The sequence below is a fragment of the Notolepis coatsorum genome (assembly GCF_963971535.1).
Source record: "Notolepis coatsorum genome assembly, chromosome: 3".
Lineage (NCBI taxonomy): Eukaryota > Metazoa > Chordata > Actinopteri > Aulopiformes > Paralepididae > Notolepis > Notolepis coatsorum.
The window spans coordinates 18,858,070-18,882,106 of record NC_140167.1 but is presented as its reverse complement, the minus strand read 5'-3'; the positions used below and the strand labels follow the sequence as shown (position 1 = coordinate 18,882,106).

Sequence of the window (24,037 nt, the reverse complement as noted above, 5' to 3'; positions counted from 1 at the left end):
ATCACAAATTCAAGTGTTGATGCTCCGATTCCCAGCTCAGGGAACCCATTGTCCATGTTAATAGTACAGCCCGACCAAAACTGGAGTTTTGAAGCCGATACTGATATTTGGGAGTAAAATCAATTATATATTATATCAGCAGATATTTACACACATTCTTTGCAAGGATCCCTCAAACTTAGTGATCAAAAGGATATGGAGGAGAGATATTTTACAGATAAGATGATCCTTTATTGATCCCCTTGGGGAAATTCGGGTGTCAAAGCAGCATGGGGGGGGGGGGGGGATGATACAGGGTGGGGGATGCATAGCTTCAGTCCTATACAGTCCAGTATCTATATACACTATAGATACACTTAAAGTATAGATACAAATACAATATAATAATATAAAAAGTACAAACACAAGATCGTCCAGTGATGAGAGTCCAGTGATATGAGTCTCTAGTTCTCAAGTCCCGAGTTCTGACAGTGATAGTTCTGGCAGCAGATCCGGCCGCCCAAGCCCTTTGATGTAGAGCCTGATGGCTGGAGGACCGGCCCAGGCGGTTTGTGGTGTGTCAGGGGGGGGGGGGGGGGGGTGAGTCTTAGGCTGACGTTGAGTTGAGCAACATTTACTGTGAATATGATATAGCGCTACATAAAATAGATGTATTATTATTATATATATATACACATATGTATATATATTATATTACACACACACATATATATAAATATATATATGAGTGTAGCCTGTGTACCTATAATACTTATAAGAAGGGCTAAAGTAATTTATGGCAAAAAGAAAACCTGCATGGTTTGGGCCTAATTCTGCATGTGACTAGCATTCATTAGCCTGGCTGTAAAGAGGGGTCTCGTGTGTTGCCATGGAGTCCATTTTCATTCAGATTATCTTGACGTCACGAATCCTCCCTGATCCCCCTGTATGTATTAATTTGTCCATTCTCTGCCATGTCCACTCCCACGGCCCTGCAGAGGACTCCAGCCCTTCCCTCCACAACCTCATCACTTCACCTGTTCTCCATTCCCTTATCAGCTTGTCATCCAGTCACCCGTCTGCCAGCCCATTCTGGCACACACCTGTTGCCTGTTTAAAATGGCACGTCAACTCGGGGGTTCCTAGTCGCATGCTCGGGTATGATTTCTCAAACCCTCCCCCCAGTTCAAGCCTCAGCGTCATTCTACATCATCTCGTATAGTCAAGAGTCTATTTGTAAGTTTATTAGCCCCTTTCGGGACTGTAAATCACGCCAACATCGTTGGACGAGCTAAACGCTCTCCGCGAATCAACAGTCCCTTCTACGACCATTGAAAAATCTCACAATTAAGTCTGTCGCGCTGGTCGGCAATAAAACGCTTCTCGTACAAGTGTCGCAGAGAAATCTCAAAGATACTAACAGTTGCACGAGGGTTTCGGACAGACAGACGCTAGGGTTTGAAAGCTCTGCGTTGCTAATAAACATTTTAAATAATTTTTATAAACTTGTCAACACGGCTTTACTTCCGGCTTTGGCTGCCTGCGCTGTGATCACAGCCAGTTTATTAGCTATATGTATATTAGCTTTTCCAACTTCCCACCTCTGACCATAAACAAATGCAGCCTTAGTAGGCCTATATATACCAGTTAGCTCACCTCTGTTGTTTGCCAGATCGTCGATTTGTTTTTTTGCCTTTATTTGACCAGGAAAGTCCCATTGAGATTCAGAATCACTTTGACAATCAGACATGACCAGTGGTCACACAATTAACAATACAGTAGAAATACAAAGTGTCAAAATATATAGTTTACATAAAAAATTTCACAAGTCAGTCAGAAACAGGAGCATGATACGATCGCCAAGGATTTGCTTGAACTGACTTAAGGAACAACGTGATCAATTTGGAGCAGTTCAATTTTGCAGACAGTTCTAACTCAGGGGAATACAATCTGTGTCTTAAGCTATAGGCATTGGTGGATATTTGGAAAGTCGTCAAGTAAGAGGGCAGTTTACCAATGGTGGCTTTGTAAATAAAAATGTACCAGTTTATCTTTTGAGTCTCAAGAGTTTGGAGTGTGCAGACTGGAGCGTATTCATATAAATAATGTCACAGTAGTCTAGAACTGGTAAGAAGGTAGAGGAGACTATAGTCTTTGTCTGGCGTGATGAGGGAAGACTTTTTCTTTTGTCAGTTTGCAGATGTGCTCTTTAAAGGGGAACAATTTGACTATTTCTTTCACTATTTGGGCACTTTTACACAATTCCTGTGAGTCTATGGAACACCTCTGTAAGGTTTTTTTCCAAAAAAATTCATTGTTTTGTATTTCTAATCAAGTACTCAAAAACAGCATTTTTCTACCTCAAGATCTTAACCACTGTGTGGCCTGGTGCCAACTGCCACATCAACTGCCACATTATTATGCAGCTGAGAAATCTCTGACATCACAGATATGCACATTTTCAGATGACTCAGTTCAGTGAGGGTGAATATTGTGAGAGGAGAATTGGAAGAATGCGCCAATATGAGAATTAGAGACATAGATCCTATTAATATAAGTCCACATAGCTAGGAAACAATGCTAAACAATGAAAAATGCCATTTATAAGATAGTTCCCCCTTAAAGTTAAGGTCCTTATGACTTATCCAACCAAACTCCCAGGTACTTATAGCTTGTACCATGTTAAATATGTGTGTTATTCACTGCTGTAAAGGGCTGAGTAGTTGAGGGACTTTGTGTGAGGTCATCCGCAGGTAGAGCAGTGTCATCCGCGTACAAGTGAGCTTTTGTGTCCACTATTCCATTTATGTAAGTATTGAAGAAGACAGGAGCCAAGATCGAGCCCTGAGGGACACCATTATTTACATTAAAGAAATCAGACATCAACAAGAATCCTGTTTAAAATATATTGTTTAAACCAGCCAACTATACCAGTTTTCTTTTCCAGCTTTCGCATCCTGCCTGTTTGCCTGGTTTTGACTGTGCCTGTAAGTTATCTTGAATCTTTAGATTTAATTAGTCCAACAGCCCTTTGCTTAAAAAATACACACTCTCCCTGAAGATTTTTGCCCCTAACATCTTAGTGTATTTTGATGCGCAAACACAAAGATATTGGCTAAAAATGAAAGATGAATTAAATAAAAATAATGAAATAAAAATGTACAAAAGACAATATATGTATTTTGATGTGCAAACAGGAAGCTACATAGAGAGATGCTGACTTGTGCAATAGCAATCACCTGCTTAAATATCAGGAATATAAATGTCATTATTGTATTATTTGGCTAGTTTTGATGTAAAAACTAGCCAAATCGTTAGCCTAGCTTACCCTCTTTGTTTGTAAATTGTCAAAAAGGTAAAATACGTCATCAGTAAATCCCTTTTACAAAAGATCTGCTGAATGACATTCCGAGTTTAAAACGACTTCTACGACATGTGTAGGAATAATTGACTGTCTATATCGCCACCTAGAGGCACTGGTTTCTTCTGCATTGAGGTTACAGATTCCCTTCGGTCTTTCCACTAAAAGTGGCAATAATGTGGAGAATCCAATGCTCCAACCACCACTGAATCTCAAATGAGGACAAAGCAGTGTTGTCTTCTGGGTAGAAAACGGGTGGAGTTTTCTGAACGTGCCTCTAATGGCGGGCCGGCGGGAGCGCTTTGGTTGTGTTGTGTTGACAGGAAGCGCACACTCTAGCTATAATCTCAGCCCCCAATTCTAAAGTTTAAATGTTATTCACAACATTGTGAAATAATTTGCGTTGTGCAAGATTATTTTCATGGCTTGCGAAATCTATTTGCAGTGGGCGAAGAAATCATAGAAATTAACCTCCAAACAAATAGTTGATTACATGCCAAAGCGGCTGACAGTGTAGTATAAGTCAGACTCTCTCCGGCCACAGCCAGATATCGGTGTCTGGTGTGTTAATTCCCCACCATGGCCACCACAAATAAAACATCCACATTCATACACACACCATGCAGATTACCATAGAAATACCGCAGTGATTCAGAGTACTCCTGTCCCCCCCCCCCCCCCCCAATACAGCTTTACCACAGAAATACTATGGTTTAGCATAGTATTTCTATAGTGGAATATCATATAAACTTTTTTTTTAAACTTTATTTTTTAGCGTTTATCGCTTTTCTGGTCAAGCATGACCGACAGAAACAGGTTGAAATGGGATGTAGAGCAGGGGAAGACACTCTGAGAAAATACGGCGGGTCCGGGAATCGAACTCGTGTACCCCAGATCCGTGACGAGCACGGTTTTCCCCGACGCAGAAATAGCGCCGAGATATGCGGTGAGCTACGGGAGCTCCCCTGGAATATCATATAAACTTATGGTGAATCATGATATTTAGCCATATAGATTTACCATATAATACATATAGTGAGTGGTTCACTATAGTATTTCTAAAGTAATAGCAATAATAATAAGCAGCACAGGAGGAATAGTTATACAGTCTAACTATAATAACTTTTCATACGGGGGTATGGAGAAAAGGCACATTCTTAGGCCACGTGTCCACTGGGCCTGTTAGCCAGCAGCGTCAGACAGATCTCGAGGGAAGCGACGAGAAGTGGTGATCATGGCTGCTGTCGTGGCTAGTCGACGAACTCATTCGGAAGTGTGGCGCTCTTTTGCGAAAAGTTTAAATATTTGTAACTAGGGATGTTCGATATTGGCTTTTTTACCGATATCCGATATACCGATATTGTCCAACTCTTAATTTCCGATACCGATATCAACCGATACCGATATATGCAGGCAGGGCCGGACTGGGGAAATAATTCATACCGGGAGATATAGCGCGAAATATAGCCCCAGTCAGGCCACTTTTTAAGCGGGGGGTCTGGGGGTCCCCCACCAGGATTTTTTTTGTTACAAAGACTTAATTTCCTGCATTCTGGTGAATTTTAGTGCATGTGAATCACAAACTAATGAGCCAACAATTGCTTAGTACAATGTACTGTTATGAACCTCAAATAAAACTGTTGTGGCACTAGCAATGCTACTCTCTCCACCTTCAAAAAGAAAAAAGCAAGAACACAACATATTTGTCTATTTACTATTACAATACAGTTAATCACTCTCTCCACCTATTCAAACAGAGCAAGAGCACAATACCATATTCACTTTACTGATGCACTACCCATCAACAGTTAAAATAGCCCTTACACAAACATTAAATAACAGACCTTTCATTATTACAAAACTACCTAGCTCACTGCCTGGCTGTTACAGTATTCTGCAGAGTGCCATCTGCCATTCCATTCGCCGCCTCCACTGTCAATCAGTTGTATCACCTGGTCCCGCCCCCCCCCCCCCCCCCCCCCCCCCAAAAACAGAATAATTTCAGGTAATTAACATTACATATCTCTCGTCGTGGAACACAACAGTATGCATACTTTTGACAATAAATAAAATAAGAATTTGTTCTTACTTGCTTGCCTGGGTAAATAACGGTTAAATAAATGTAAATGTTTTTGAAAACAGATACAGATAAATTCCGATATTATTACATTTTAATGCCAATATCGGCCGATAATATCGGACATCCCTATTTGTAACCTTTATCACACAGAGTTGCACAATAGCAAGTTGTTTTCCATTGAGACACACAAGGAAAAGAAGCCGGCGCTGAAAAGACAGTTGAACCCTTCAGACGAAAGAACCATAATAAGTCGGTTTTAAATTGTTTTTCTTTCACCCAGCCCACGTCCTCGCAGTTGCAAAATCAACCCCCGATCATCTGAAGTGTGAATGCAACGCGTCGACCTGGAAGAGCTTAACCTCTTTAACTACGAATGCACACAACACTCTGACTTACCATCTTTAAATAATTCGGTTTAAATACACTGTACATGTGAACACCTAAAACGGACTTGTCCTTCATCACGAAGGAGGGGGACACGTTGTTGCCTCTCTAGTTGTCAGGGAGCAGGAAGGAGAGACAGGAGGGGATGTCTGCCAGGCAGTCTGTGTTGACGGTGACCTGCATGTCACCGAACAGGGCTCTGGTCTGGTCTCCCCTGTTCCCCGGCATCCTCTTGAGCTCCGTCAGACGCTGGAGGATCAGCTGACGCTCCCTGCCCCGCACCAGCCCCCTGAAGTACAGCACGGCCGCCAGGTGCTTCTTACTGCGGGGGGAGGGGAGAGGAGTTTTCTTTTGAGGTGCGATGCACAATCTCTATGATCGGCAATATCACGTTCAGTGACTCAGTAGTTCAGGGAAGCAGATTGGACATTTTAAATGGTTTGATTCTGTTCATATCCAGGGGGATATAGATCATCATCATCATCAACAACATACAACAACAACAACAACAACAACAACTCTTACATTTTGTAACATACCTTCTGTTAAATGCAATGAGATTGGAAAACACGATTTTCATTGTACAGAATCTTTAATGTGTGTGGGTGTGTAATGGGTGAATTTGCATGTGTGAGTCTGTGATTTATGGACCAATTGTAATGTATCCCAAGCTCAGCATTATTGTGGGAAAGGCCTGACACAGGCATGATACAGCATATCCTGTGTTTACTGGGGAATTTACAATAGAAAGTCACGCTAGCAGCCAATTAATTATTCTTATCAACATCCAGCTCCTTCCTCCTCCCTTGTCAACCTGGGCTACCTCTTACGTTTCTCTGACTCAGGGTCAGGGCTGGACGGTACGGCCAAAGTGTCAGATCACAATATGTTTCTTAGTTTCGATGGTATAATGGTATTTTTTTTGTATGCGTCTACTTTACTTTTTGATCGACGTAAAAATATAAAGTATGTGTACCAGTACTTATTTTTTCCCCCCACACCTTTGCATGGATTCATGACGGTATATCTTCATATATGCGGTACACCTCCCAGCCTTACTTGAAAGCCATTAAATCCCCATTGAAATATATCAAGATATCAATATGAGGTGATTAGAGGTGATCTTAAAACTCTGGGAGAGGTGTTTTTGGCCAACAGCTAGGCTAGTGGTCTGTATCCGCTTCCATTCATTTGTGCTAAGCTAGGCTAGCTTGCAGCCGGATATATTTCTACTGAACGCACAGAGAGGAAATTGGTGTCCATCTTCTTGTCTGACTCTGGAGAAGACGGTAAGCACATTTCCATAATATTGGTGTGTTCCTTTAAGACACACGCTTGTCATGGTACAGAAGCAAATTATGTTATTTTCAACACTTGAGGATATTAAAGCATTATGGTATGTTATGCTTACCTGATGTCTGGGTAGTACTCCACTAAAGGTTGCAATTGGTTCTTTATGTCCCTCTTGTTTTTCTGTCCGATGATGTCACTCAGGTGGTCCCCTATATGGTGGAGCCATTCTTGGGTTGATTTCTACGAGAGGAAAATTCTAATTGTAATTCTTGTGTGTGCAATGAGTTTTAAGTTGCAAGTCTTTGTGCGTATATAATACACGTATCAATTGTAAGTCTTTGTGTGTGCAATGAGTTTTAATTGTAATTCCTTGTGCGTGCAAAGAATTACAACAGAGTTGGGTCATGATGAGAAGTGTGCTTGTGCGCAATGAAGTACTTTCAATATTTTATTTATTCATCTGGGGAATGTATTTGTGGTGGGCCTGTCTCACACAATGGTTGGCTGCCACTAATACCATAGGCGTATGCAAAAGAAACACTACCCTACTATGTCTCTCTTCACTGTTAAATGAGGCCCGAAAAATCTTTCTTCCAACATGGAACCATTGGTAATGACCTTTGATAGAAAATACCAAATTTATGTGCAGTGGTAAAGTAGGTAAAGCACTGATGATATTACTGTTCCACTGCGACTTGTTTACAAGATCCAGTGATACAACACAAATGTATTAAAGTTTTGTTGATATCAACACATAGCAATCATTCTTTTTCCCACAGCAATCGTTGTTTCGCCCACAGCAATCGTTGTTTCTTCCAACACGGAGGAACTTTTTTAAAATTCTATTTATATTTGGGCTTTTTCTGTATTTTTCACCCACCCCAATTTAGTCGTTATACCAATTCCCTTTCTGGTCGTTGCACGCATTGCCCCACTGTCGGCCTGGGGAGGGTGTAGAACTACCACATGCCTCCTCCGATACATGTGGAGTCAGCCAGCCGCTTCTTTTCACCTGACAGCGAGGAGCTTTCACTGGGAGAACGTAACGCGTGCAGAGGTTCACACTATTTCCCCCAGATCCCCTCCCTGCTGAATACGCACCCCAGACCGACCAGTAGAAGTCGCAGTTTACAATGACCAGGACACGTACCCCACCGGCTTCCCACCCGCTAACACTGCCACTGCGAGTCCACGAGTGCTTAGTCCACTGCGCTACCCAGCCGCACCCACGGAGGAAATTTTTGTAACATTCCGTGAAAGGCTTCTACCAATGTGGTGCATTGACCAACAATTCTTTACTTTACTTTACCATGTCCTCAAACAGCTCCCTGAGTTCAGCCCACTGCTCTCGGATCTTGTCCGCCGCCTTCTCGTGTTTGCGGTTCTTGCAAGAGTAGTTGTTCTTCATCAACTGGGAAACATACTCTTTCACCACGTGGAAGTGCAATCTGCCCACCAGCGTCTGCGACGAGAAAGAAGAGCGGGGCACGATATAGTAAATTGTTATACTTATTATTCTTACATTACCCTGCCCATACCTGTACCTCCCCTCCCCCATGCTGCTGCGATGCCTGAATTTCCCCCAAGGGGATCAATAAAGGAATATCTTATCTTATTATTAGCATTCTTTATTTAAGCATCAGGGACACATTGAGGGGGGTAGACGTCATTTTCGATGGTGCCAACAAAACAATTAGTCGAGAGAAAGAAAGATAAAAAAAAGAAACACATTTAAAAAAATCGAAAAAAGGGAAATTGAAACATGTTGTGTTGACACCTCCAGTGTCCCTTTCCTTCCACTCATGCGTCTCCCCGTCGCCACATTTTAACGACCGGGCCTCGACACGTTTTCCAGATGTCTTATCCGGCGCCAAACAACAATACAATGCCGAGAATCCCCCCAGGTGGTCACTATGGCTCACGCCAAAGACAATAAACAAAGGACTTCCCTTCAATAATACAGTGCCTTTCACTCGCTGTAAATGACTGCAACCAGACTTTAGTTGACCTCTTCCCTGAAGCCCTGTTCACCTGTACGTGGGGCGGCCTCAGGAGGACGCAGTGCTGGGAAAGGCTCTCGGTCCGACTGTACAGCAGCTGGAAGTCATCATCGTTAGTGAGCCACTTCCTGGTCATCATCCTCCTCAGGTAGGGCTGGGAAAACAAACACACATACATACATACATACTTGGTGCCAATCAGTGGGTCTTTCTGTAACAGTAGAAATACACACACCAAGAAAAAGAAAAAAGAAAAAAAAAAAAAACATCAAACCTCTTAGTTTCAATATTTAATCATCAGATCAGATCAGATAAGAGAGAACTTTATTCTATACAAATAATAGGTATATTATCAATTGCACTGCTTCTAAAGTAGGATATTTAGATATGAATTAAAAAATCCATTTCCTATTATGCGAGACCTTAGGACCTATTTCTGTGTAGAAACCATGGGAGCCTTGTCACTAGCATTTAACCCTGGTGGTGTTAATGCCATAATCTACCCATTGAGCTATACAAGAAATGTAACCCCTAACCCTGGAGTGCCATGCTCTACCCACTCAGCTACACAGTACCACTGTATTTTATTCTGACTTAAAATTTAAAATTAAAAACTTCTCTGGGATTTAAATCTGAACCAATTCATTATCTTATTCTCCTTTTTACCTTTATTTACTCAGAATGGGTTCACTGAGCACAGATGCTTTTTTTTTTGGATCTACTTTTTTCTCCCCATTTTTCTATTTTTCTCCCGTCCCCAATTTCGTATTGTCCAATTCTACCCTCCCCTGTCTCGAACGCTGTTAGGCCATGCCTCCCACAAGCCGGCTGCAATGTGGACGAAGCCTTACATCACGTGTCCCCTCCGGTACTCGAGGAGGCAGCCGTCGCATCTTTTCACCTGCACAGCGCGATCTCTCAGCGGCGAGGGTCTGCGTGGGAGGGACACGCCGCCCTCGTCGCTTCCTGATTCTGCTGCGCAGGCGCACCAACCGACCTGTAGGAGTCGCTGTCCACAACGTCCGATCCCCACCCACCAGCTTCCCACCACCTAATACTGCCAATTGTATTAGTATGAACGACCAGCCAAGCTGGTAGCAACGCCGAGAGCTGGGCTCGAACCCAGCATCTCCTGCGTTGGTGGCGAGCACCTTGCCCACTGTGCCACCTAGCCGCCCTGAGCACAGATGCTTTTCAACAATGCCCTGCTTCACACAATCACACCTGGGAGTCACCACAGTCTGACACTGTTATGTGCCTTTACTCAAGGGCTCTTCAACAGTGGGTATTGAGGGACGAGAGAGCGTTATTCCTTCATTTCCCCATCCAGGTTTTTTCCCGGCAATCCGGGGGGATCGAACCTGCGACCTTCCAAGTTTCTTTAATAGTTGTCATAGTAAAATACAGAATATTTTTCCATGAAATGCTTTTTTCCTGTCACAAACCCGCTTCTCTAATCTTTAGGCTACCACTGCCCCCTCCCCCACACCTCTTCACAGTGTAGTGCTCTTCCACCTACCCTGACGTCACTCTTGTACTGGTTCTCCAGAGCCTGGCCCAGCCTGATGACCAGCCAGTTCACCTCTTTGCTGAAATCATCCACCTGACTGGGACAGGTGTCCCTGTAGCCCTCCATGTGCCCCCTGGAGGAAGAGAGACAGGAATGAGGACATGGGTCAAAGTTTTCAAGTCAAGTCATGTTTTGAACTAAATATCTTGCGGGGCAGAGAAACCACTTAGGACAAAGTGAGACTTCTTTAAGCTTGCAACTATAACTTGTGTATTGAACAGGTTCAATCCCCAAGACTCTTTCTCAGCTCAGGTCAGGGGAAGAACCTTGCAGATAGAAAGATTGTCCATTCAAGAGTTCTAGTACACCTTACTGTAAATTGTACCTAAATTGTACCTCATCCCATTTCTGCTTGCACTATATAGTATTGTACATTAGTACACTGCATAGTATTGTATATTATATGGTAACTCAGTTACGTCTATTCTGCATCGAACATTGTACATATGTCTATACTGAACACTGTGACCTCATTTTCTACTTCTAAATTACATGCTATACTATGTTATTTGATACTATCTTGTCTAGCACAGTCTCTGGAGCGTAACAGTAAGAAGCACGAGTTGCAAGCTTATCTTCTTGCTTCATACCAAGTTTTCACAGCGAAAATAAGTTAGTCGTGCCCACTTCAAATCCCCAGAGAGGCCATACTGTAATTGGTGGTTGAACGCTCATGTAGCGGCTGCGGTCTATCGATAAAGGGAAGTGGAACATGGAAGAGCCTTCCGGTCCCCTTAAGGGAATGTACCACCCTGTCCACCTTTAGGGGCCAACTCAGGAAATGGCTGTTAGACAGCCAAATATGCACTCATTAGGGATGTTAGTGATGTTGTACTGACTGAATGTCATGTTAGTGTGGTCATGTCAGTGATGTCAGTTTTTATGAATGAACGTTGTATGGTCCGTTTTGTGTTTGTTTTATGTTAGGACTATGGGTGGAAATTATTCCCGGTATATTTACGTCCTTATCATGCTGTGATGTTATGCATACACTCATGTAAATGATGTTCATTAATTTGCATTGTCCTTAATAAACAAATCTTAATCTTAATCTTAACCACATTCACTTTGCGTCTCTCTCTCTCTCCCCCGCTCTCTCTCGCTCCCGCTCTCTCGCTCTCTCTCTCTTTCTCTCTCTCTCTCTCTCTGCCTGCACTGGTATGTCAGTGACCTATTTCTTGTCTTGTTGTCTTGTCTGCCCATAAATCTGAGGGGTCTAAAGGCTTCCAGCATAGAGTATAGTACTTTCACTTTCACTTTCACAACTCTATAGGAGCAGTTCCTATATCCAGTAGGGTTTCCAGGAAACCACATGACCTGGAATAGGCCTACTGGAAAACAACGGCCTACTGCCAAACAATGGCAACTGTCCCCCGGATTGAAAAGTTCCCCCAAACGAAAGCATTGCGGCAGGCATGCAAGATGACCTCATTCAACATGCTAAACCAGCTGGAAACAATTAGGCATTCTTTCACTTTCCGGATAAGCATGCATACAAATTATATTTAACAATGCATGAGTTATTCACTGAGACACGATGAATGGATCATGTGATGCGATGCTCGTGGAGCTGCTTCTGTAGGGCTGGTCTACCAAGCAGATTCTACTTTAAATTTTCCCTTGTGAATCTACCCAACAGTTTCTGAAAAGAACCGGTTGCCCCGGCAACCATTCTGTTGAAGGCATCCGGCATGGTGTTTGAAAAGCGGAGAGCTGGCGTGGTTTGATTGATTGATTGAAAACTTGAATTAACAGATTGCAGAATGGGTACAGTACAGTACAGCTCAATACACACAATTGTTAAGGGGATGCAGACCAGAGAAAGACCTTCGCCTCTGGGAAACAGGCTGTTATCCTGAAGTTCTCCGACTTACTTTAAAGCAGCAAAGGTGTTGATGTAAGTTATCAGGTATTCATCCAGAAGTGAAGGGCGGATGTGCGGAGAGACGCAGCGGCGTCTGAACTCAGTCTCAAATCTGGGATGGGAGAGGAATAGTAGAGAATAGGATATTAGATTAGATTCGATTTATTGTCATTACACAGCAAAATAATTACACGAAAATAAGTTTGTCATCCAACCAGAGTGCAAATGTAACAGTAAAGTGAGTGAGTAATAGTGCTAATCAGATGTATGTACAGAGTTGTAGTATTAATATGTACAGTGATACAGGTATAAAGACACTATGGTAGTAAGTCATACTGGCCAGCAGCGTAACTAGTAAGAGTAGGGACATGTATACTGTATATACATTTATATATATATACAATTGCTCTATGTGTGTCACTCCTCATGCCAACATATTAATATTATATATATATACAGTGTATATATATATATATATATATATATATATATATATATATATATATATATATATATATATATATATATATATATATATATATATATATATATATATATATATATATATATATATATATATATATATATATATATATATATATATAATATTTATATATATTTATTTAGACATAATCAGGTGTCACAGGTGTATAGTTATAAAAGAAACATTGTGTGTATATAACACACAATCCAGCATCAATCAAATGACATGAGAGCTATCAAGCACTCAAGCTTTTCTCCTACTAAGGATAATGAGGCACAATCTTTGGCACAATCAGCTCAACATTGTCAACCTGCTAAAATAACAAAACGCATTCCTATTCTCTACATGAATTGCTAACTGAGAAACTAATATATCGGATATATCGGTACAGAATTCATAGTGTAAAATCATTCATAGTGTAAATCAGTATATGGTGAGCAATATACATGAATTGGATAGACCATTTTGTTCCCGACCTATTTTAATAGATGACTCCCATATCAAGGATTGACAGTTCCTGTGACTCCCAAATGTTTATTTGTGTTAAATGTATAGTTAGATAAATGTACGTTTTGTGTCTTTCACATTGTAGGGTACTGGTGATTATTGCAAAAACATCAAATAATTTGTAGTTGAGCAGCATGTCTGATGAAGATCCTGACTGGGGCAGTCCAACGATGAATTATTTAGTGGGCATTAGAATGAAGTTGCAAGCCTTGTTGTTTTTCTTGACCTGAAGCTGCATAGCTTTCACAGCAGAAATGGGAAAGAAAGCTTTTAAGTGTTCCTCTTCAGTCTGGTCTTAAAATTCAAAGCTTGGTAACCCCTAATGTATTTAAGGCTATGGTGAAGCCTATTGTAACCAGGTTTTCTGTGTGCGATAATTTTGTAATGTTACTTTTACCTGTAATGTCTATGTGTTTATTTTGAAACTCTATTGAAGAGGATACGGACCATTAGCCTAGCTTAAAACTCCGGGAGGCGTGTTGCTTTTTAACAGCGGAGGAGTGCAAGAATGTGACAATTTGACCATGTGACCGCGGCAGCGCGAGAGAGCGGCAATGCGGAAATAGGCTGTCTATTGCCATTCTCTAAGACAAACGCTAACCTTAACCAGCTCCTTAACAGCGCCTAAACTTAACCGTTCTAACCTTAACCAACTCCGAAACAATGCCTAACCTTAACCTTAACCATGCCTAACCTTAACCTTAACCATAGAAAGAATATTGCCATTCTCTAAGACAAACGCTAACCTTAACCAGCTCCTTAACAGCGCCTAAACTTAACCGTTCTAACCTTAACCAACTCCGAAACAATGCCTAACCTTAACCTTAACCATGCCTAACCTTAACCTTAACCATAGAAAGAATATTGCCATTCTCTAAGACAAACTCTAACCTTAACCAGCTCCTTAACAGCGCCTAAACTTAACCATTCTAACCTTAACCAACTCCGAAACAATGCCTAACCTTAACCTTAACCTTAACCATGCCTAACCTTAACCTTAACCATAGAAAGAATATTGCCATTCTCTAAGACAAACTCTAACCTTAACCAGCTCCTTAACAGCGCCTAAACTTAACCGTTCTAACCTTAACCAACGCCAAAACAATGCCTAACCTTAACCTTAACCTTAACCATGCCTAACCTTAACCGGCGAAAGAATACACGTTAAAAAAAAAATTTATGGGATTCGAACTTGTCAACAACGGACCGCAGGACCGCTGCGCTGCCAGGTGAGCTGAGCTTCGAATGAAAATCATGGCGGATTAGGGCGGTTACATAATGCCGCAAGCTCTGCCGCTCCGCTCTGCGGTTGCCGCGCCTGCCGCGGGGCGTGTCGCAGCCAATCAGGGAAAACGCGGAAGCAACGGCAGCACTGCTCCGCTGTTAATAAGCAATAGGCCTCCGGGAGAGGGGGCGGCCGGGTAGTGCAGCGGACTAAGCGTCTGTCTACCACCACAGAGACAGTGGGATCGAATCCAGCTGTGGTGCTTCCGGGTTGGCCGACCGTCCATACTAACACAATTGGCAGTGTTAGAGGGTGGGAAACCCGGCGAGGGTGGGTCCTGGTCGTTGTAAACAGCGACTCCTACAGTTCGGTTGGGGCGCCTGCACAGCAAGGTTAGGATCTAAGAGAGGTAGTGTGACCTTCCACACGTTACACTCTCCCAGTGAGAGTCCGCGCTGCCAGGTGAAAAGAAGCGGTGGGCTGGAGTGGGTACACATGTGTCGGAGGAAGCATGTGATAGTCTCCACCCTCCCAGACCGACGGTAGGGGGTAGAGTGTACAACGACCAGGAAGGGGATTGGGAATTGGCATAACGACTAACATTGGGATGGGAGAAAAACGGAAAAAAGAAAGGAGGAAAAAGATAAAAAATAAAATAAAATAAAAATCCGTATCCGTATCTGCTTCCATTCATTTGTGCTAAGCTAGACTAGCTTGCAGCTGGATAGCTTTCTACTGAACGCACAAAGAGGAAATTGGTATCTATCTTCTTGTCTGACTCTGGAGAAGACTGTAAGCACATTTCCCATAATGTTGGCGTGTTCCTTTAAGTCATAAAAGTAATGTTGCCCAAGAGGAAATCCACAGTGTCGTGGGGCTTTTTATATGACATTTAGTGGCAAGAGATAAACAAACAAAAACTGGTGCTTTTTTCTTTGGTGGTGACCATCATGGATGTGACCACTATGATGAATTGAAAATGGGGGACCCTGATGTAAACAAGACGAAAGTCTTTCTCTGGTCTGCATCCCCTTAACAATTGTGTGTATTGAGCTGTACTGTATTGTACCCATTCTGCAATCTGTTAATACAAATTTCAATCAATCAATCAATCAATCAATCAATCAATCAATCAATCAATCAATCAATCAAACCATACCTCTTAGGAAACTCTTTCAACTCTTCCAGACAGGAACCGACTACCTTCATTTCCAGATGTGCATCAAGCTTTCTGGCATTCACAACATTACTCTTGACTTTCTGTGGAAATAATGTGATAGTTCATAAATTATAGTTATGAAATGCCAAAACTGCAGTATGACTAGTAGGGCTAAATAAAGGCTCACTGCTGCCCCCTTGTGACTTGAGTGATTATGCAGCATTATTGTGCACAGGCACAGAGGAGAGAAGAGAAGAGAGGTTTACCACTGGTCAACAGACTCAATAGAAAACATACTGCCCAGATGCAATACGGTGTACAAGCTAAATAAACTTATTATAATACTTAAATATAATAAAATACAAGAAAATAAACATATGTTTAACATTGGTTTAATCAATACAATTAAACCAATAGTATTTGTATACTGTCTGTCCAGATGCATTATGGTGTGTGTACAAACATGGAGAAGAGAAGAGACAAGAAAAGAAGAGAAAATAAAAGAGAAAAAAGAGGTTTAACGCTGGTCAACATACCGTCCATATGTCCATGTGAATTTGGGAGCTGAGGTAGTTGTCCTCAGTCTCCGGCTCATGTCCATCTTTCCACATTTCCTCGTTTTCAATTTCTAGCATTTTGTCCAGCGAGCATCTCATGTCCTCCTAAAAGAGGGAAGGAGGGCAGGGTGAGAGCAGCCAACGCTTGCATGGAAAAACAATTCACCGCCTTCAGCAACACAGAGATGTAAAATTACGTAATAGTAGAGGTTTATTTGATTGAGTGACATATGTGCCATGTTTAGGGTCTTATGAACATACTAACATTTTAAACTCACAATATCATCCAGTGGATCTTTTTTTAAAAGGGATCTTTGTTATATTTTGGGTGCATGCTGATGACGTATTCCACCTTTTTTGACGATTTCTGACAACAAGGGTAAGCTAGGCTAACAATTTAGCTAGCTTTGACCTCAAATTGAGAAAATATTTGTTTACAATATTGACATTCCTGTCATATTTAAGCAGTTGACTGCTATTTGAACAAGTCAGTTTCTCTAATGATGCGAATGACGTGCGTTGAGGTTTCAGTGAGGACATCACCTACTATTAATTTTGATTGACGTGCGTTGAGTTTTCAGTGAGGACTGAATGAATGAATGAATTTATTCACACACACACACACACACACACACACACACACACACACACACACACACACACACACACACACACACACACACACACACACACACACACACACACACACACACACACACACACACACACACACACACACACACACACACACACACACACACACACACACACACACACACACACACACACACACACACACACACACACACACACACACACACACACACACAATACAATACAATAAATATCATCATCATGGTAACATCATCATCGGAATTGTGTAGTGTGCCAGGTCTCCCAAGAAGCTATTTAAAGCTTTTGGAGGGAGCCTGATCACAAACAGAGGCAAACAAAACATAACATGGATAGGCTTCCATACCTACCTACTTACATACATACATAGATACATAAGTACAGACAAACAATTTGAGCTTTCTCCTCTTGCCAAAGATAAGATGCCTATTCCTAGTATTATGAATGTGCTGTGGATGGCAGACCGGGACAAGCTTAGACAGTCTGTGATTCATGTTATACACAACTTGATACATCATTGAAGCATTTTGGTGGACATTAAAATCAGCAAGCGGATGGGAAGCCGGTGGGTCGTTGTAAACAGCGACTCCTACAGGTCGGTCGGGGCGCCTGCTCAGCGACGGAGGGAACTGGGGGAAGTAGTGTGAGCCTCCCACGCATTACGCTCCCCCAGTGAGAGTCCTCGCTGTCAGGTGAAAAGAAGCGGCTGGCTGACTCCACATGTATCGGAGGAGACATGTGATAGTATCTATCAACCCTCCCTAGACCGGTAAGTGGGGGGAAAATGCGCGCAACTACCAGGAAGGGGAGGGGGGAATTGGCATAACGACTAAAATTGGGATGGGAGAAAAATACAGAAAAAAGGAGGAGAAAAAGTAGATAAAAAAAATAAATAAAAAAAAGACATTTCCCAAACTTTTAGACATTAGATTCCATGACTTTTTCAGGTTTTCCATGACGGTAGAGATGCTCCTTACCTGCACTCGCACACAGTACTTTCCTTTGAGTTGCTCCAGGAAGCGGTCCTCCAGGGGGAGAGCCGTGCTCTCAGACTCCATCTCTGGCTGCAAGGAGGGGCTGCCCATGATCCTCTCACTGTTGGGGACAAACATTTCCATCGGAGACATCTCAAAAGGGACACAAATCAACTCCCTCTCATTACCTATAATGGCTGCCTTGTGAGTGGGTACAGGGGAGGTAGACCTCAGCCTCTGCCAAGAGGTCTGGAGAAACTCACAGTACAATAAGTTACTCTTTTGCTATTATATATTTATATTTACATTTGCATTGTTACATGTACATATTCATATTATATATTATATAATAATTATATATTATATATATTTATATTTATTTAAGGGGCACCTTGCATGGTTGCCTCCGCCATCGGTGTGTGAATGTCTGAGTGAATGTGAGGAACAAAAACTTTAAAGCGCTTTGGATAAAAGTGCTATATAAATGCCATTTACCATTACCATTTAGAATATAATATAATATATGTAGCTATAATATACACACACCTATAAAGTAACTTGTTATATTGTGAATTTCTCTAGACCTCTAGAGCCTGAGGTGTGGCCAGCAATAGCAACCCCTCCCCTCCCCCCACCCAACTCCAACCCACACATTTAAATTTAACCAAAGTGCAATACCAAGCGGGGCTCTTTTGCCTAGAGGTCGCTGTTTGACGGCATTACAAGTTCTACCTTTAAGTGTATCGATGCCTAAACACCAGTCTCTCTGGCACTATCTAAATTAATCTCATCCAAAACATCAGAAAAATTATCTGGTGTCATGTGTCCTAAAGAGACACTTCCTTGAAAACCAATGCTGATTTAATTTGCACATAATCTCACACACATATCCCACACATTAATTTAGTTTGACAGTTATTCAATTAATGAGTTTGAATATGTCCTCCAGTGATTTCTTCAGAGGATACTGAATCCTTGTGTTGTGTTCATTACAGCACAGCTAAATGAAAGGATGGAGATAAAAAAATAGCAATCCCCATCAACATCGTTGCTATGTTTTCATCTCCGTAATTTCAGTGAGCTGTAATTAACGCCCTTGTCTTCAGCCCTGCACTTCTCATTACTTTAATTAATTTCTTTCCACAGTGATTCCACAGTCAAATTGTCAACCAACCGACCAACCAACCACCCAACCAATTAGTCAGTCAGTCAAATGAAGAATACAATCATGTAACTATACAAACCAGTCCGGTCCTACTCCTAACACACTGTGTGTACTGACCTCTGGTAGCAGTTGAAGATCCAATCCAGTAGATCCAGTCCAGTAGATCCAGTCCTAAGTCCTAACACACTGTGTGTACTGACCTCTGGTAGCAGTTGAAGATCCAGTCCAGTAGATCCAGTCCTACTCCTAACACACTGTGTGTACTGACCTCTGGTAGCAGTTGAAGATCCAATCCAGTAGATCCAGTCCAGTAGATCTAGTCCTACTCCTAACACACTGTGTGTACTGACCTCTGGTAGCGGTTGAAGATCCAGTCCAGTAGATCCAGTCCAGTAGATCCAGTCCAGTAGATCCAGTCCTACTCCTAACACACTGTGTGTACTGACCTCTGGTAGCGGTTGAAGATCCAGTCCAGTAGATCCAGTCCAGTAGATCCAGTCCTACTCCTAACACACTGTGTGTACTGACCTCTGGTAGCGGTTGAAGATCCAGTCCAGTAGATCCAGTCCAGTAGATCCAGTCCTACTCCTAACACACTGTGCGTACTGACCTCTGGTAGCAGTTGAAGATCCAGTCCAGTAGATCCAGTCCTACTCCTAACACACTGTGTGTACTGACCTCTGGTAGCAGTTGAAGATCCAATCCAGTAGATCCAGTCCAGTAGATCCAGTCCTACTCCTAACACACTGTGTGTACTGACCTCTGGTAGCAGTTGAAGATCCAATCCAGTAGATCCAGTCCAGTAGATCCAGTCCAGTAGATCCGGTCCTACTCCTAACACACTGTGTGTACTGACCTCTGGTAGCGGTTGAAGATCAAGTCCAGTAGATCCAGTCCAGTAGATCCAGTCCTACTCCTAACACACTGTGTGCACTGACCTCTGGTAGCAGTTGAAGATCCAGTCCAGTAGATCCAGTCCTACTCTTAAGACACTGTGTGCACTGACCTCTGGTAGCGGTTGAAGATCCAGTCCAGTAGATCCAGTCCTACTCTTAAGACACTGTGTGCACTGACCTCTGGTAGCAGTTGATGATCCAGTCCGGTAGATCCAGTCCTACTCTTAAGACACTGTGTGCACTGACCTCTGGTAACAGTTGAAGATCCAGTCCAGTAGATCCAGTCCTACTCTTAAGACACTGTGTGCACTGACCTCTGGTAGCGGTTGATGATCCAGTCCAGTAGGGCGTAGTAATCCTTCAGCTCCATCACCCTCTGCTGGAGTCTCTCCAGGTGCTGGCCGACTGCTTGGTGGTAGCAGCTGATGTAGGTGCTGAAGAGGCTGAAGCTGGGCGGGTAGGAGCCCCGCAGGTCCTTCTTCACGTTCTCCAGGTCCTCCACGATGGCCTTGCCCAGGAGGCCCAGGTGGACCGCCAGCCAGGAGGTGTTCTGCTCCCTCTCATCCAGGTGGACGCCTCCGAGCTTGGCGCGCACCCCTTCGCTCACAGCCTCTCTCCAGGCCTCCATCCAGCCCCCGTGGATCCCGCCGGGATCCCCCTCCCTCCTCTCCTCCTCCTGGATCACACGCACCACGTGCACCAGGAGCTCCTTGTTCCTGGAGGGAAGGGAGCTGGAGTCGCGCACTATAGCCTTGACCTTGTCCCTCAGGGTCGCGTACAGGAGGCTGAGGTCTTTCTCCTTCTTGGCCAGCTCCATGGGCGAGTCCTCCCCGGCACACTGCTCCCGCTCGCGCTGGAACTCCTGCCGCAGGGAGAGGAGGTTGAGGTGAGCCTCCTCCAGGACCTCCATCTCGATCAGCTTGTGGATCTGCATCACTGGGGAGGAGCAGATTTACATTAGATTGGATTAGGCCGGGGGTTGTGGGTTTGAATCTTTGGACCAGAAGGTCAATCTGGATGGGGGAAGTTACAGAGTAACGCTCCACTATGGACTCTTTTTTGTATCATTCTGGACTCTTTTTGTATCACAAACAGTACTGTATTTGCAAATCTGGTATGTCATAAATGTATAGATGTAGCAGTACTGTCTATCTGTATGTCATGTATGTCATATATGTTATGATGAATTGAAAATGGGGGACCCTGATATAAACAAGATGAAAGTCTTTCTCTGGTCTGCATCCCCTTAACAATTGTGTGTATTGAGCTGTACTGTATTGTACCCATTCTGCAATCTGTTAATACAGTTTTCAATCAATCAATCAATCAATCCCCTGAGCAAGGCACAAAACTCCCACCGGTCAGCTCCTAGGTGTGCATGCATGTAACTGTGAGAGTATGTAGCAGCAGGGCATTACTGACATAGAGCATACATGTTCCACAAATCTCCCCTGAATAAATAAATGTTTCCAAGTGAATGTTCTCAATTTGGGATGGATGTAGAGTAGGCTACATCAGCACCTTCACATTCTAAAAAGGCAAACAGATTTTTTATGAAAATCATAGCAACAGCAATGCCATGGGCATACAACACATTTCAAGTATTGTGTTTTATTTAGGATTATATACTGTATTATATTCAATCATCTATATCATATGATTATTATTATTGGCCCTTTTGCCAATTATATTCAGCATATTTAGTTGTATTTATTTACATTATGTACTTGTTTTAGGGCTGTCCGTTTATCGCGTTAGATTAATTAATTACACAGCAAATTATCGCGTTATGAAAATTAACTCAAAATTCATTAAAAAAATAAAAATAAAATTATGTCATTCATTCCATAAGAACGTAGAATAAACATTTACAGACTTTTTTTTTAAATGGCTATTTGCATGTTCTTGGTATTTGATTCTAGGGACATCTATGGATCTCAGGAAATGTATTCCCAGTGTCAGAAATACTGTGTCTGTTACTAGACTTAAGTAAATTGTAATGAACGAAATGAGAATATCAATTCAATTTTATTTTTTTATCTTTGACTGTGAATAACACCATACTAAAATTGACCAGACCTGAAAAATCTAAGCAAATGAATAAATGGAAGATGATTAAACAGAAGGTTTTGTAGATACAGTACTGAATTCTGCCATCCGGACACATGCAATTTTAAATATGATTATAGAATATAGAATATCAGGCCTAAAATGGTTATGCGATAAAAATGCGATTAATTAGATTAATTAATTACAAATCCTGTTTTTTAATTAGTTAAAATGTCTTATAATTTGTTTACTTATGTTATATTTATTGACACCAACAGATATTTGATATTTACATCCTTTCCATGCATGCCCCTATTTAGGGCTTCCTGTGCCAATTAAGTGGTTTGAGTTGACACCAAATTGAACTACGAGGGGTGGGCAAGTGGGGCAATGTTGTCGCTCAATAGATTAATCACGCAGGCCTAGTTTTTCCTTTTGCATGTGAAACTGGCAGAGGGGCATCAACACCGGGTAGGACGGAAGGTAGCCAGGCTTCAGTTCTCAAAGATGGGCTGTTTGGGAACATGCCTGTTTTGGACTCTGGCTTCATGTTTCATCCTTCTTCAAAATGGTGAGTATGGGACATTTCTGGAATATCATTCATATCTTTGAGAGGTGTGGTCCAGACGGAGGAAGTCAGTTATGTTGAATAATTCACAGAATGTTAGGGAAGTTTTATTACACACGTTGCTCATTTCAGTTGGATTTTATTGAGGCATTATGTTATGGAACATGTTATGGAAAAAGGGGTTTATTTAGCCTTGCAATTGTTGTTAATAGAAGGCGCATGTTATTAAATCATACTGAATGAAAATGTATGCATTTGTAATCATTGCTACAACCTAAAATCTTTTTTTTGGGCTTTACAAAGTAGTTAAATCTAAATATAAGTGCTTCTTTGCACCAACACAGAGATGGGTGGGGTTCACGGTGTAGAACAATACAACGAGTGCCAGAAAGTTTAGACTATTTGAAAGTCAAATTACCGGTAGTATACCTTTCAGTAATTGACAGATTACCTGAAACTATCTCAATTGCGGTAGGTAGAACCCCACCCATCTGGTACCCAAAGCAGATAAAACAAACCACTACAAATTATTTGGAAACACTATTTGAGCCATAGTCTTGTGTGGGCATCCCAGTGAATATGCCTGTTGTTCTGCTGTGTTTCGCATTCCCTCTGAGCTGTCAAGTGTAATTAAGAGCCAATATTCACAATGATTTCCCACACAGACAAAAGCCCTTTGGCAACTCCACAGAGGTGGGGGGGAAGGGTTCACTCTTACACTAATTAGTGCAAACCATGTCTCTGAAAAAAAGAAATCACATCTACTGTATATAGTTTATTACGTTGTAAAATTATAGGGCAGCTGTTTGAAAGGTGCTATGTCTGATTTTATTTCAGGGGCATGTTTGTCGTCATGCCTCCATTGAAGTCCACTTGCACTGCAAGCCAATGCAACAAAAATGACTCCAAGCTGGAGACAAATGATATAGGCTTTATAGAATACCGTAATTCCTCTAATAGTAACCCCGGCTTGTATTTGTTTCAACTGTAGCGGATACCAGGCTTGTATTAGGAGGAGGCATGTATAAGAGAGAGGCCTATATTTCAAATTTTTAAACTGATCATAATGAATAAATCAACATGTTGTGTCAGTTTGAACCCAGTAAAATGTACTGGGTTCATTTATTGAAACCAAGTACTGTATGAAATACGGTAGTAAACAGTGCAATTACAGGTGGTCAAAAAAAGTTAAATAAAGTAAAATAGTGCAATCACAATACTGGTATAATAATAATAACTTCGTTTTATACAATTCTGAGGTAGGCTTACTCTCTTGGTAAACATTAACA

General features: G+C 42.0%; 1 protein-coding gene across 1 annotated transcript in view; it reads right to left on the bottom strand.

Annotated features, from left to right (window-relative positions):
• Positions 1-5,321: 5,321 nt before the first annotated feature.
• exoc3l4 (exocyst complex component 3-like 4) overlaps positions 5,322-24,037 on the bottom strand; it is a 44,711-nt gene continuing 25,995 nt past the window's right edge. Inside the window, exons 5-14 of the mRNA XM_084310555.1 lie at positions 20,446-21,067; positions 18,074-18,191; positions 16,443-16,568; positions 15,907-16,007; positions 12,542-12,643; positions 10,617-10,740; positions 9,129-9,251; positions 8,407-8,559; positions 7,216-7,337; positions 5,322-6,126 (exon numbers count right to left, since the gene is read on the bottom strand). Coding sequence (XP_084166681.1) covers positions 5,913-6,126; positions 7,216-7,337; positions 8,407-8,559; positions 9,129-9,251; positions 10,617-10,740; positions 12,542-12,643; positions 15,907-16,007; positions 16,443-16,568; positions 18,074-18,191; positions 20,446-21,067 — 1,805 coding nt within the window. The 3' untranslated portion in view covers positions 5,322-5,912. The remainder of the gene's footprint in view (positions 6,127-7,215; positions 7,338-8,406; positions 8,560-9,128; positions 9,252-10,616; positions 10,741-12,541; positions 12,644-15,906; positions 16,008-16,442; positions 16,569-18,073; positions 18,192-20,445; positions 21,068-24,037) is intronic.